Genomic DNA, 15,030 nt, shown 5'->3' on the forward strand with positions numbered 1-15,030 from the left:
CCAACCTAAATGATTCTATGATTCTAACAGCACTTGGGGTGCCAGCCCAAGGCTTTCCCCCTCCAAGTCAGATCAGACCTCTAGCTCAGCCAGGCTGGGCTTCAGCAAGAACAACTCATTCAGTTACCGGAGAAGCAGATGGGGAAGGAGTCAGGGAGGGTGCACTCCTTTCCCTGTGGAAAGGAAGCCCCACAGAGCTGCTCACCAGTAGATGTTCTGTGGGTCAGGGGCATAGCTGACAGTCCAGTTGGAGACGTGGAGGGACTCGCTGCAGGAGGAGGCCCTGGGCTCCCCACGGCACGCACAGCCCTGGCACTTACAAGCGTTGAAATCTTTGAGGATTCTGGAGAAGAGAAAGAGGGAGATGCTGACAGAGAGGGCTGGCAGAGACAAGCTGAGGGGGACGCCTTAGTGCTGGCATTCCTCTGATTTAAGGTGAGAGCTGGGTCAGGTCACCTTCCTGGAGAGGACAGGACTCTTTGCACTCACATGGCTGTGATGGTCTCGTTGTGGAAGGTGACAAAGGCCATCCCCAGAGGCTTTTCGTTCACCTTCTCCTTCTCCCGCTTGTAGTCATCTTTGAGCTTCTCCTCCAGTTTGGTATAGTACTCGATGGCCTCCACCTGGGCAGGGGGACAGGGGTCAGAGGAGAGACCTGGGGACCCAAGCCCCCATGTGCCTCGCCACCCAACACCTCCAGTTCTCTCCCCCACCTCCTCGCAGCCTCTGATGACACAGCAGCACAAGTGGCCGCAGGGCTTGGGGTTGATCATGGATGGGGTGTTCTCCTTGCTCTGCAGGTTGGTGAAGTAGATTCGCCCACGCTCAGCTTTCTTCCTGAAACAGGAGAGCAGAAGAGAAAGAAAGAAAAGAGGGTGGCTCAGAAAAGCTCCTATGGCACCAGATTTCAGGGGGAGCCCACAGCATTGGCGCACTCTGCCTTCTGTCCCAAACCAGGGGTTACCTCTCTGCGTCAAGGAACATCAGCCGGGCCACATCATAGCAGGGACGGGCTTCCAGGACGGTGCAGTTGGCGTAGGCCTCCCTGCAGATGGGAAGCATCAGTTCATCACACCCGGAACCAAAGGCTGTACCCTCAAGCAAACCCCATGTGTCCAGGACTCCTCTCCTACCCCGGGCTGAGCATCAGGACGCATAGCAAGAGCTTGCTGGGGGCAGCAGGGGAACCTGCAGGCTCTGTCCCTTACAGCAGAACCAACACATGGAGCAAATGTTACATCCTCCAGGCTTTGGCATGAGAAACCTCTTCGGACTTTTGCCCTGTGGCAGCAAGGAACCCCTCTGACCCCACAGCCCCTCTCTGCCTTCACTGGCCACAGGGCTTGGGTTGGAAAGAGACAGAAGGGCTCCCAAAGGGTATAAAGCATTTCTCCTCTCCCCATGGTGCTTCTAAACACGGCCCTGAGAGTGTGTTCACCGAGATCTTGATGGAAGAGGAATTTAATTTTTTTGTTAAAAAGAAAAATATACTTTTCTACAAGGACTGTGATCAGGGCAGAAGGAGCAGCAGCACATCCCATAGCCATGGCTTGGGCGCCTCCTGCCTGCAGCTCATCTCTGAACTTGGCTGTATCTCAGGACGTGCCCTGTCCACTGCTTTACCACACTGACCCCCTCCCTGTGGCTCTGCAAGAGATAGCTGGGCATATCCCAGGGCACAAAACCAAGGACACTGCATATTCAGATAAAAATTTGTGCAGAAAGTTAACAGTGAGATGCCCAAAATAAAAGTGTTCGCCAATTTTGACTAGCTTTCTGCTCTCAATGTATTATTGCCATTCCAGCTGAACACTAGCACTACCCCAATAAAAACATCCCTGTTACAGAGCAGCTTTTAACTACGGACACAGGGAGACTCACTCAAAATGCTTCTTGATCTTCTCTGGCTCAGCATATTTTGAGATCCCATTAATGAAGAGAGTTCGCTTAACCTGGAAGGAAGAGAAAAAGAGAAAAAAGAAGAAAAAAAAAAAGGAGAGGACAAGTAGGTGTGGATGCTGTGAAAGACCAGATTGCAGCAAACCCCCCAAGGCCTGAGTCAGCAATGGGAATGGGCAGCCCCATTGCTTCCAGCACCCAGTGCTCCCCCTTTCCTACGCTTCCACTAGCTGTTGGCATCCTGGTACGCTGCAGATTGACAGGCTAGGGGCTTACGCTGCAGCTGCCTCAACAGAAACAGGGGGTACTCTTAAGAAATGAAGGTGGTAAAAGCAGCTGGAGCAACCCCTGAGGAAGGCATGGGGACTCTCTCAACACATTCATCCAGCACAGGTCTCTCCTGTTTCCCCAAAGGCAGTCAGGGCTGCTGCTCTGGAGGAGATCTGCCTTTGGCCAGGCAGAATAAAAGAAAAGCCAAAACAAGACAGCCCCAAATTGCTGTGGGAAGTGGGGTGCTTGGCACTCTCTCCAAGGCCACCTGACTTGACAGAAGAGCACGGGAAAATGTGCCTGGGAGAGTGGCCAGATCCTGCTCACCAAGTCATCCTCTTTGTAGCGCATCTTGGAGGTGTGACGGCGCATGCTGTACACTGTCAGCAGCAGGTACAGGAAGGCGAAAGACGTGTGCAGCCACAGCAGGTTATTCCTGTCACAAGGGAGACCACAAAGGTCAATACAAGGTTGCCACTACAAGTCTGCCTATGGCTGGTCAGACCCTGAAGGCACTGGGGCCACCAGCAGCGTAACCGGCACAGCACCCACATGCCCTACAACCAGCTTCCAGGAGCTCAGCCTGGAAATTGGAGCAGGGACACTAGCCTCACAGCAAAGGCAGAAACTCAACCTTCAAGGAAGTGAGGCTCTGCAGCAAGTGAACATTTAAAAAACATCCTCTGAGGGCCTCAATTATCCATCCCACCCCTGCCCACACGTACCCAGAATTCAGGTTCGCGATAGTTGTCCTCCCAAAGCTGTAGGCGTTGTTTTCTAGGGAGAAAGAGGCAGACACAAACATGTTCAGTAATACCGAGTGGCACAGAGCACCGCTGGGGTGGGCTACGGCAGGAATATCGCCTGCAGAACACCCCAAAACCCAAGCTGCCCAGGATGAGTGTGGCACATCCAGAGGGTCAAAGTGGGACAGCAGTCAGGGTTTGTCCGTGTTAGGCCTGTCCTGACCTCCACTGCTCCTCAGCGGTCTGGGACATGGTGTTGAAAACTGCTCCCCCAGCCCAGCCGAAGACTCCCTGCTCTCACCTAGCAGGTCCCCTGAGAAGTTGACAGGTAAGACGATGCCCACAGAAAGCACACCCACGGCCACCAGCAGCCCGATGATGTGCCTCTGGAAGGACAGGTAGTGCACCGCATCACCCCCGCACTTGTCCCGGATCTCGTCGTCCCTGTTGGGGAGAGAAAGGCAGTCAGGCAATCTTCTACGTTCCCTCAAGTGCTGAAGAAAAGCACACGGTCATGGCTGCCCTCCTGGTTTGAGCCTACACAGCACCCCTGGTTCTGCCCTACAGAGCTGTGGCCAGGCCCCAGGGCAGGGAGCCCAGCACCCAGCCTTGAACCAGCCTGGGCACAAACCTGCCCCCTGCAATGCACAACTGCAGCCCTACTCCCCATGCCTCTGCCCTCTGCCACCCAGGACAGGCAGCTGGACACACGCAACCTACTTCAGACCCTTCTGGTGGGCCTTGCCTCTTCTGCTGATGGCTACCGCTGTGGAGCAGCAGACAGTGTTTCTGAGATGGGACTGAAGCAGGGGAGACCTGGGCTGGGTGCCCTCCTCTGCCACAGACTCACTGTGTGACCTTAGTTTTGGCTTTAGGACTCCTCATCTAGTCCCGTCTTTGCTTCTCCTCTCCAGAGGACACATTTTGCTTGTGCCCTTCAGAGAAAGGGCTGCAGCAAGGGCAGCAACTTCACACAGCTGTACTGCACTGGGTGCCCCAACACCCTGCACTGCCTCTCCTTCTTCCCCACATGGGTCCCCTGTGCAGGTCCCAGGGCACTTACTTTATCCTGAAGATGGCTGTCAGCCAGGAGCAGAAACCCTGTGTGGAAAGAAGACAGGAGGGTCTCACATCACTCTGTGTTCCCTTATCTTCAGAGGCTCAGGGCACAAGGCTGGTGTCCTTGCACGCCCCAAGACTTGGCTCAGGTTGGGGACAGACCATGAGCACCCAGACATGCAGAGCCACGGACGGGGCAAGGTGAAGGGGATGACAGTGCTACTCCATGGGGCACAATGCAGGCTGGACACTGGCAGCTCAACCTCCCAGGTGACCCACAGGCTCCTGGTTAGCATGGAAGCTCTCCACAGCCTAGGGACACCCAGAAAATTCACCATGCAGGTACTTGAGGCATCATCCTGGACAAGAGGAGCCCTGCAGGGACTGGGAAGGCAGGTTGGGCCAAGCCAGTGCTCCTCAAAGGACATCTAGGGGAGGAATATTACCTGGGAGCTTCACCACCCATCCATCATACCCTGTCATCCTACTGAAATGTGCCTCTCCTTTAGAGAGGAAAACGGCAGTAGAGGTAGACAGCGGCGTGAGGAAGAGCTGGCAAGTGTTGTTTGTAATGCTGAGACGGTAAGTTGGACAGACGTTTGTTAAGTGACAGGGATGTACAGCCTACTTACTTAAGCACATGTCTAGAAGCCACGTAGTTATGTCTCTTTGAGCTCTATATCACACTCACAAACTACAAGGTGTGGGACCTAAGGCTCAGGGATGGGCAAACAGCGTTTCTTCTGAAAAGCCCTTGGTTCAGACAATCTGTGGGCCCCTGACCACTCAAAGGCAAGGTGTTTGACTCTTGTTGCTACTCACATTGTCCCTCTGGTCGAAGTCCACAGAGCTGGAGACGGAGGTGAGACGCTCATAGCGGTCATGGCTGTCAGAGTGCAGGGCAGAGGCTACGCTAAAATGACAAGTGGGAGGCAAGGGAGAAAGTTAGAAGATGCAAGAGGCAGCCTGGCCATGAACCAAGAGCACCCAGAAGACCAGAGGTTAATTCAGGGCAGTTTGCCCCAGGTGAGATGGAGACAGAGAGCAGAGGCAGCAGTAAGCAGAGACTCCTCCTCAGAGGGCACCCTGAGCCTGGCAGCCACCACGGGCATGGCCATGGATGCCCCTCGCTCAGCACCTTCCGAGAGGCACCCGCGTTATGCAGCAGCCCCTGCGAGGAGGGGCTGGCAGTGGCTGCCACGGAGGAGAGATGAGGTCTGTTTAGAGAAGAGGAGAGGAGGTGGGAACCAGAGTGTGCCACGGCCCCTCCGGGTCCGGTGCGGCCATGAGGCGGCAGCCCCGGTGCTCCCGAGAGGTGCTGGCAGTGGCTCCAGTCCTGAAGGGGCTCACTCACCTTAGGGAAGAGGAAGGCTGGGAATCTAGTGGGCTGTATCCCGCTACATCAGTCCTCCTCACCCTTAGTGCTTCAGGGCAGGGAAATGGATGAGGAGGAGGAGGAACACAGCTGAGCCCCAGCGGCTCTGCTGCCTGGAGCCAGGCTCAGCCCAACCTGCTCCACAGCCTCAGCTGGGCCTCCTGCCTGGAAATCCCTCCAGCAGGAGTGGGGCAGACAGCTAGAAGTGAATGACCGCAGGCTACAGGACAGGAAAGCAAGAGAGGTGAATATCCCAGATCGCTTTACTCCAGGCACAGGCAGGGACCTAGATGAAGAACCTGCAGCAGAAGCATTCAAGGCAGATAACAGCCCCCACTATGAACGGAGGCAGAGGGCAGCTGGCAAAGGAGACAAGAAAATGGTCCAGAGACCTAAATTAAATAGCACTTGCAAGATGACAACAGCAGGCCTGGACCTTGGAGGTGCAAGAAGAGATATGGCTGATATGAAGGCTAGAAGCAAAGGTAAAAAAAAAAAAACAAACCCAGATGAAAACATGACCTCCCTGTAACCAGTACAGGCTCAAGGAGGATCACATCGACAAGAACCCGGAGAAGAAGCAGGTGAGAAACAAGTGGTAGAGATGAGGTGGATGACAGCATGGGAAGGAGAACAAGCAAAGACCCTCGTGACCCTGCCAAAAGAAAGAGGATGGGACACATGGCCTCCTTAAGAACAGAGCAGCACCTGCTGAGTCCCTAGCTGGAAGTAATGGAGAGAGGGGAAAGGAGATTAACTGAAGGTCATTGCACAACAGCAGTGCAGATTAGAGGTGTGCAGCCCCGTGACTGCACAGCCCAACACCCTGCTCTGCTGGAGGGACAGAGCGAGCTTCGACCAAGCTTTTGGACCTTCAGCCCTTTAAAATCCCAGAGGCCTTGCCGCTGGGTGCAGGGAATGAGGGTGAGTTTCTGCTGTCCACAGCCCCGAGGAGAGCCCAGCACGATGACACAGTGGGTTTGGCTCCTCGGTACTGGAAAAGCAAAGGGCAGAGCAGAAGCAGCACTGGAGGGAACAACCGAGAAGAGTGCTACGTTATGAGATGACTGGACTAATTCAGCTCCATTCAGGGGGATGCAGAGATGACAATCAGGATGACCAGCAGTGCTGAGAAGACACAGGAGGCAAAACGTTGCCAAAGATGGGAAGCCAAAAGAGGAAGCTCCAAGAGTACCTGCACCAAGCTGGAGGCTTTTTGAAGCAAAGCACTAACAAAGCAAGTGGGTGGAGGCAAGGCCACCATAAACCACAAGAAGATTAAGGTGGGATCCCGCCCACTGCCCCAGGTTTGGTGCCAGCCCTGCCAGGGAAGGAGAAGGACAGGGTCTGAGACAGGGCTAGCCTCAGGCCAAGGGAACTGCAGGCTCTGGGAGCCCCATGGAAAGGGCTTGCTGCGTGCGAGGTGGGAGGTGGCTTCGTGGGTGGCAAGCTCCACAGGACTCTGATCACTGGCCTTACACACAGAGGTGCAGGTAGGTTGCCATGACCTCCTGGTGCAGACTAAGTCACCAATTAAGAGTGCTGATGGCTACCACAAGCCCTGGCAAGGGGCAGGACAAGGGCACTTGCTGGTTCTCAGGCAAAGGGACACATCAGAGGAGGATGTCCTCCCACACCAAGAGCAATGTTGCACATTCAAAGGCTGGGAGCACAAGATAGCATACACATGTCCCTAACCCACCATCTGCCACCGCACCCCGGCACAGAGAACAGCTGGGATGGGAAAGTGCCACCAGCCTTGGAGGAACACAGCCAGGATGAGGTTTCCTCGTTGAACCCCACAGGCTTTTGAAAGTTTCTGGCTATCAACGCTGTCCCAGCTCAAGTAGTAGGTTGGGTTTGGGGTGAGGAGCAGAGAGTTCCAGCAAGCTCAGATGAAGAATGGGAGCAGAAAGAAGCAGCCCCTTGGAGAGAGCCAAGCACTCGTGAGGATAACTGAGGTGTGTGTCCCTGAAAAGCCTCAAAGCACAACAGCTCTGCTACCTCTGCCTTACTCCCCTGCAAGGTGTTAGCAGTCAAAAGTTGTCAGACACACCTGAAGCAGGGACAACCACTAGTGAAGCACTCAAACATGAGCGAGGGGTCCCCTCTGTGCCACGTACCACAGCTACCACCACCTCTGTTTTCACAACCCTGACTGCTCTGCTCCTTTGGGGGCAAGGAGCAACTACAAAAATTGGAACATCCCTGTACCCTCTCCAGCCAGTAGCAGGCCTCTACTCTCCAAGTGATGGGGTATAAGAAGTAAGGCTGCAAGCCTCAGACACATGTCAGCCTGGCTGGAGTGACTACCTAGCCAGTTGGCAACGGATAGGGGATGCTCTTTTCTTAAGCATAAAAGCAGCAAGAAAGAAAAGAGCAGGGAGGGAGGGTCCATGACAGTGCTTAACGGGCTACACCAGGCCAAGGTGCCGGAGGATGCTCTCAGCAGTGCTGAGGTAGGAAGTTTGCTTCTGCAGGGGGAGAGAGAAAGGACAAAATTGCTGCCGGGCTGGGCATGCTGCCAACCAGGGGTCAGTGGCAAGGGACAAGGGCCAACGCTTGCCCTGGTCCCAGCAGCCTCACGAGGGTAAAGGAAAAAGAGAAAAGTCTTGCAACCGCCTACCAGGTCCTCTCTGTGCACCTGCCTGCCCTTGCAGCTGGTGTGGGAACAGCCCTTGTGGCATCCTGGCACGAGAGGGAGCAGGCAAAGGAGGGTCCCCTGCACCTGGGTGACCTGAGCATGCCGTGGGCTCAGGCAACCAGATTTATTTTCTCCAGTGCAAGGCAGGACAGCTGGACATGGACAGGTACAGCAGGGTATGTGACTTGGCACCCTCTGCTGGGACTGGGAGCTCCTTGGCACTGCTGCCCTCAAGGAGCATTTAAGGGCTACCAGGGGAAAACCGGGGTGCATCCAGCTGTGTTAGTGATTGACACAAAGGGGAGGGGAAGAGAAGAGTACAAATCCACCGAGAGGCACAAATCCAAGCCCAAACTCCCAGCCACTTAGATTAGTTCAGAAGCAATACAGAAAACTGCAAGAGAAAAGAAGAAAAAGAGAGTGCGAGCAAGAAAGAGAGAAGAAACAAGACCCTGAAAAAACAACATACTATTCCCGTTCCTCTCGCTCCGTCTGCCAGCGTCGGCGCCTGGGGGCACAGAAACAGAAAGGGAGAGGTTACAACCATGGGAGCAGATGTTGGGTCTCCTCCATCGCAGGGAGCTACACACCTGACATGGCTCCACATCATCCTGAGGAAAAGAAACCTGCTGATGGTCAGTCTGGAGAAGACCTTTCTTCCAGAGCCCAGCACAACCCCAAGCCACAACCACCCAGACACAACAACGGGCAGAGCGCTTTGCTGGCAGCTAAAGGGAAGGTGGCATCACTGGGAAGGTGCTCCACACTGTGGGCATCCTGGGCAGCTCCCGAGGGATGGGGCCAGGCAGGACAGCCTGATCGGCTGCCATTTGAGCTTCCCTTCCATGCCTCCTCCCCAAAATTCTCATCCTACCCCGCGGATGGGCCAAGCAGCAGGGACTCCTCCCTAGGATTCCAGTCCTGGTGATCCCCAGCCCTTACCACAGCCATGCTGTCCCTCTCCCTGCGCTTACCAGCTCTCCCTCACCAAACAGCTGGCAACCCTCTGCCTTTCTGCCTACAGCCATTGTTCCCACTCCCTCACACCAAGGTGCTCAAGCATCACCTCCAAGAAGGGCCAGTCCTCTCTCCTCACCGAAGGCCAGAGCTGTGCAGCCCCTGTGGCTAACAGCCAGTGCCTGGGTCCACACAGCTTAACCCTGAGGAGCTGCTGCCCTCTCCCAGTGAGGTCTCATACAGCCATTCCCTTCTCCTCACTTTCCCCCAATGCCCCTGCATTGCTGATTTCCCCAGTCAGGCCAGGAAAGGAGGGGCAGAGGAGCCACAGTGACACAGCTGCTTATCTAATGCTATCCAGAACCACTTATCTAAACCAGGGGAGTTCCTGACTCGGTGCCGGAAGAAAACAACTCTTACTCTTTCCACTGTCATGCAGGGAAAGCTCAAGAGCGGCTTGCTTGAATCTCTATCGCCAAAGCAACCAAAGAGGCTGGAGCTCAGCCCCATCTGAGCCTTTGGACGCAACTCATGGAGCCGATCAAGGGGAAGAACAACTTACCATAGCCAGCCTTCAGAAGCCACACTTTGCCTCCAGCACATGACAAAGCACCACGGGCACAGCAAACCACCCTTGGTGAGAGGCGGACTACCTGCACAACCCCTCTAGCTTAATCAAGGAGAGTTCCTTGTTCTGCACTGGAAGAAAGTAATCATTGTCCTTCCTGCTGCTGACAGCAAAAACCAAGAATAGCATCTCACTCTGCTGTGGAGCTGCCATCCCCAGTGGGCCCCAGCTTTTGCCAAGAGGCATCATAGCCCACGAATGCATTGGGCAGGAAGGATCCATACCCAGACCGACTCATCAGCACTTGGGATGTGAGCTAAACTTGCACTAGCACAGCAGTACCGCACCTGGAAACACAGCCTACCACTTTCAAGTGCTCTTAACAAGAACTGCATCCAGCAGACCCACAAAGACACCTTCAGAGGCTTAACACAACCTTCACCATGGCAGCCCTCACCCTTCCTGTGACCTCTTTTCCTCTCTCCTCCCTCCATCCGCTGTTCCTCTAAGGGCCCCTGCACACCTCTGTCACCGTAGGGACCATCAGTCATACGGAGCCAGTGAGGACCACTGCATTGGGCGAAGGATGCAGTAACAAAAAGCCAGTAAGCAGGGATTTTTGCTGTTCCTGGAGCTCAGGGGATAAAACTGACACGCTTGCCTCTCCTCCCCAGCTGCCTCCGGCACACGCAAGGGGATTTATCCCTTCTGCCCTACAGCAAAGAAGGGTACCACTCATGTCCTGTTTTCCGGCCCCTCTCCCACACTTACCTGTCAGCATCAGTCACCAGGGCCAGGCGTCCGTAGTCCCAAGCAACTTTACGCAAAATTGAAAAGACGAACAACAGTGCCTGGAAGAGAGCAAAGAAGGAGCTGTGACACGAGGCATTGTCCAGCTCTGTCCTTGTCCTCTGCGTCCAGAGCCACAGGAACAGCGAGGGTAGGAGGGGACAGTACTGCTCAGCTAACAGCATACTGAGCCCATGGGACAATACAAGCTCCTCAGGGCTGTTAAAATCAGACTATCTGGATGGCTGTGCGAGGCAGAGGTCCAAGATGCTAAGTTAGCCACAGCATCAAGAGGCCCTCAGGTCCCAAGGAAGGGAGATTATGGCTACAGCATCTCTGGTCCTGCCGTTTCTAAGGAAGAACAAGCAAAGCCTTTGGGTGGGTAAATCTGCAGGGACCTGGCACCATAGGCAGGAGTTTTGGGATGCAGTCCTGACCTAACCTGATCCACATCCTTAAGAAAACTTGCAACACCCTTCCATGGGCTCAGTGCGGTGGTACTGGAGTTAAGTCAATAGTGGCTAAAGGACACTATCAAGGCCATAAAGTCAGCCAGCAGCAAAGTCAGGGATGGCATTTAGGGCCCTCAACCCCGCCCGACCACAGTCCTCCCTTCACAGCTAATTACGGGAGAAGGTGCTGAAGCAACAGTAGGTAGACTTACGAGAAAGCACATAAAGTCAAGGGCTAGGACAGTGGGCACCCCGCCGAAGGGCAGCCCCTGCAGCACAGTGCTGCGGATGCGGGCACTGTAGCAGTAGTCCTTGGTGCTGTTGTTGCATGTGGAGGCTTTGCAGGTGGCCCCTGCTGAGCCCAGGGTGGCGATCACGTAGGGAAGCATCTCTACAGCTTCATCGTCTTCCCTGGGGAGAGAAGAGAAAGGCCTGGTTAGACACATGACAGCTGGATGACAGCGTAGCCTTGTTGGAGTTAGGGGTCAACCCCGCCTGCTATCTTGGGCTCCTCTGAGCTACAGGATCTCCCCAGGATCCAGTGTCCAAGGACAAGGTCATCTGGAGAAGCCTGCTGAGTTTGGGGGCTGCTGGCAGAGCCCAGGTGCTTCGTCCCACCACACACAGTCCCAGAGCGTGCACTCTGGGAAGTTCTGGACTCTGGATTCCTTATTCCCTCACTCTCACGCCATTTAGGTGCACCTCTTTCTCATGGATGACTACTCTTCCTGAGGACATGGTCTCTCACCCCCTTCCTCTCAGCAGGGAGAATGTTCAGGTACAGGAAAGAACAGAAAGGTGGGGCGGTGGGGGCATGAAGTCACAGCTGGATGATGGAAGAAAACTGCTATGGGACAGTTGCTGCATCACGATCCCACAATTTCCTTTGCCTGGCTGTGTGCCATTAGCTTTATTAGGCTGAATCACCGCCCTCCTCTTGCTCCCAGGGCACCCATCAGAGGCTGGTTACACCCCCTGCTTGTTTTCTTCCCTTCCTCTGACTTGGATGCATTCAGATGCAACCACACAGAGGGCAGAGAGGAGGCTTAGGCTCTACTATTTAGCTATTACGATCTATTACATTATGGTCAAATATTTTATTTATTTTGGTGCCCTTCCCCAATTGCCACAAGACCCACAGTTGGGCACACGTCAGCATCACTGCTGGGACGCGGGGAGATCTTCCTCCTGTGCAGAGCAGCTCCACAGGAAACACAGAGAAGCCCATGCTAGCAATGGATAAGTGCAAACTGAGCATCACCGGGATGGTCTAGAAACAACAAATCAACAGTGGAAACACAGCCACTTTGTGGAACAGGGGAGAGAAAACCCCACCAGCTGCAGAAGGAAGCAGAGATAACAGATGGGAGGATCTACCCAGGCTGCTGATCCTCGAACCACTCCTGTTATCCAGCATCCACCAACCACCTCAAACCCTTCACTACTACCACATACCACACATAAAGACTGGATGGCACAGCATCACTTCTGGGCAATGCTTAGGGGCTGCTTACCCAAGCCCAGAAATGCCATCCTGGTGGGCTAGACAAAAGAGCCATCACTTGCCCAAAGCATGAGAAAGCCACCACCATGGCCCTGTGCTGGTTTCAGCTTCTTGTCCCAGAGATGGCCCCCCAGCCCTGCCCTTCTCACTCTGTGTTGGATGGTGAGGGTGCAGAGAGGGTGCAGGGCCCTTCCCCTTCAGCTCATGGGTATATCTTGGCAATCTCCTGCCCGGCTGCAGAGATTTATCAGGCTCACAGCACAACGCTGGCTGGGTAATGACCACCAAACTGCTCGCTGCGGTGTCCTAGAGAGCTCAGCTTCGAAGTGATCCCTCCCGGCTCAGCCGGTATGGATGCACGGCTGCAAACCAGCTGAAGCACCGATGACAAAGGTCACTGGAAGGAGTAAAAGCCCAGCTGGGTACAGGCATTGATGGGGAGGTCAGCCAAATTGGAAAAGCCACCAAAGCAGCCTGTTAAGAGATACTCACAGGTACAGAGCTGGAGCAGGGTTGCCAGGAACAGAAAAAGGGAGTAGAAAAGCAGGAGAAGAAAGCCAAGTCATGAGATCATCGTTGGGAACCAACTGGGGAGCCAGGCAGGATAACTCACCCTGGTTGAATTAACGAGAGACTCGGAGGCTCCAGGGGAGGGATGGGAAGAACTGATGGGATGAGACTCATCAAAGGAAAGTCACACGCTTTGGAGCACGAATGGTTATACCCCTGTTTTTACCTCCGGAGTGCCAGCCTAGATGTACTCATTGCAAAGAGAAATACCTCTCACTCGCCTTTTTGGGAATCTTGTAAACTTTTAGGTTGTAAATGGTATCTTGCAGCAACGAGTTCCAGATGTTGAGTAAAAGACTATGATCCCACTGCAACTCTACAGCCTTCAGTTCTCCTTGCACAGTGAGAAAAGGCAAAGAATAAAAGCCTTTGCTTTTTCTAGACCTACTAAGCTCACTACTATTAAGTGCCCTCTCCTTCCCATGACACAAGGTGTCTTCCAGCTCTAACCACTCTCACCGCACACCCCCGATATATCCTCTCTTTTGACCCTACGGAAAGGTGACCAGACCCACATACGATATCCTGGGTAGGGAAATGACCTTGACTGCCAGAACAGCATCCTGATGCTCTCAGCATCTCTCCTTACGTTACTCCTCGTGTGGTTGAGCATGATTTACATCTCTGATGGCATTTTTGCATATTGAGGAAAAGCAACTCTGTTCACCGGCCCGCAATGCTGCTGCCCTGAGTAGCCACAGTAGTTTAGAAGCCAGCCATATCCTAGAACAAACCATTCCTTCCAATACACCCGGCTGCACACTTCCCAGTACCCACTTTCTTATTGCCTCACACCGCATCACTTTGGAGTCACTTCATCTTGACAAAATCTGAACGACCCCAGTGTATCGGCAGATTTTGGGTACCCTGCTGCACATTATCTTTTCTGGGTGAATTAACAGTAAAGGATCTTATCCCTCTGCTCTCATCACACTGAAATTGCTCAGTCACTCCTAGACTTTGTTTGTGGACACTCAGCCAGTTTCTGATCCAGGAATGTACATCTCCAGTGGACAGTTTTCTTAATAGTCTTTTGTGAGGATTTTCAGAGGTTTTCTGAACATCCAAGCAAGTTACACAAGCTGGCCGAATAATACCTATTGTTTTACCAAAGTACTGAAAGACTTGCAACAGACCAGGGAAGTATGATTTTCCTCTGCAGAGACCAAACTGTTTACCTCCTTCCTGCATGTTTTATAAACCCATTTTCTGGTTGTCTTCCTAAAAGAAAGGAGGCTCACACACTCACATTGCCCACGACCCTATCATAATTTATACAAACCATTACATGTTCAAGACAAATTTTGCAAGCCTATGGCTAATTTAAGCCACATTTCACAGAGATAGGTCCCAGAAATATGTTGCTTTTTCTTCTAAAGCCTAGTGGATGGACTGGAAGGGACTGGAGATAAACCTTCCTAGCCTCTCCAATAACCCAGCCAGAATACCCAGTAATGGAAAAAAAAGCTGTGGCATAAGCCCAAGGCTTACACTGCCATTTCATCAGCCGAGCCAGGTGGCACAGCGGCAGTCAGCACCATCCTTAGGTATGCAAGCTCTCAGCCAGCTGGTAAGCCCAAGAAAGGGCTCCCCATGGAGCGAGGGGTGCTTCAGGTGCGTGGGAAGGCTGGGAAAGCTGGTGAGGATGTCTGGAGCACTTCTGCTCTTCCAGCTTCCCCAGCTGCAGGCACACCCGGCAGCAGGCTAAAGGCAATTTGCCATCACATCACTTTAGGTCAGAGCCACCAAGGTATCAAGCTTCTTCTTGGGTTACAACATGAATTAGGCAACTAAGAAAAAGCTTGGTAACCATCTCTGCAGGCAGCCTACCTAGCACCCGTCATCCAAAGACCTTTCCTAGGAGTCTATCAGTTGGGCAGAGGCTGGCTGGTCTTGCCAGGCACAGTGCAACCCGAGGGCCTGGCAATACCTCTGTCCTCACACTCGGTTTGCACCTTGGTCTCAGACGGCCGCTCCATGGGACCTTCCATCCCTGGACTCAACCAGGCAGGGCACGCCGCAACACATCCCGTACTGCAAGGTGCAGGGCTGGGCCTGGGGGCAGCCCGTGTTGGGCTCCGTGTTTTAAGCAAAGCAGAGGCAGGGAGGAAAGGCGGTGCTCGCAGCAAGCACAGTGCAGCTGTGTACTTCCCAATTACGAAAGGAAATCCGCTCCGGCAACACGAGAGGGAGAAGG

The 15,030-nt window shown here is 53.8% G+C and overlaps 1 protein-coding gene across 1 annotated transcript; it reads right to left on the reverse strand.

The window, feature by feature from the left end:
- Positions 1-205: 205 nt before the first annotated feature.
- LOC104154506 (CSC1-like protein 2) lies at positions 206-11,148 on the reverse strand (the record flags this gene model as incomplete). Its single annotated transcript, XM_009700162.1, has 13 exons — positions 10,972-11,148; positions 10,290-10,369; positions 8,463-8,501; positions 4,797-4,887; positions 3,979-4,016; positions 3,217-3,359; positions 2,895-2,946; positions 2,497-2,605; positions 1,882-1,952; positions 965-1,045; positions 714-837; positions 490-623; positions 206-343 (listed from the first exon to the last, which is right to left on the reverse strand). Coding segments are annotated over exons 1-13 (1,277 nt in total), but the record flags the coding sequence as incomplete, so codon positions are not given.
- Between the last annotated feature and the right edge of the window lie 3,882 nt (positions 11,149-15,030).

Source organism: Cariama cristata, unplaced genomic scaffold (genome assembly GCF_000690535.1).
Source record: "Cariama cristata isolate BGI_N322 unplaced genomic scaffold, ASM69053v1 Scaffold37295, whole genome shotgun sequence".
In the NCBI taxonomy this organism is placed as follows: Eukaryota; Metazoa; Chordata; class Aves; order Cariamiformes; family Cariamidae; genus Cariama; species Cariama cristata.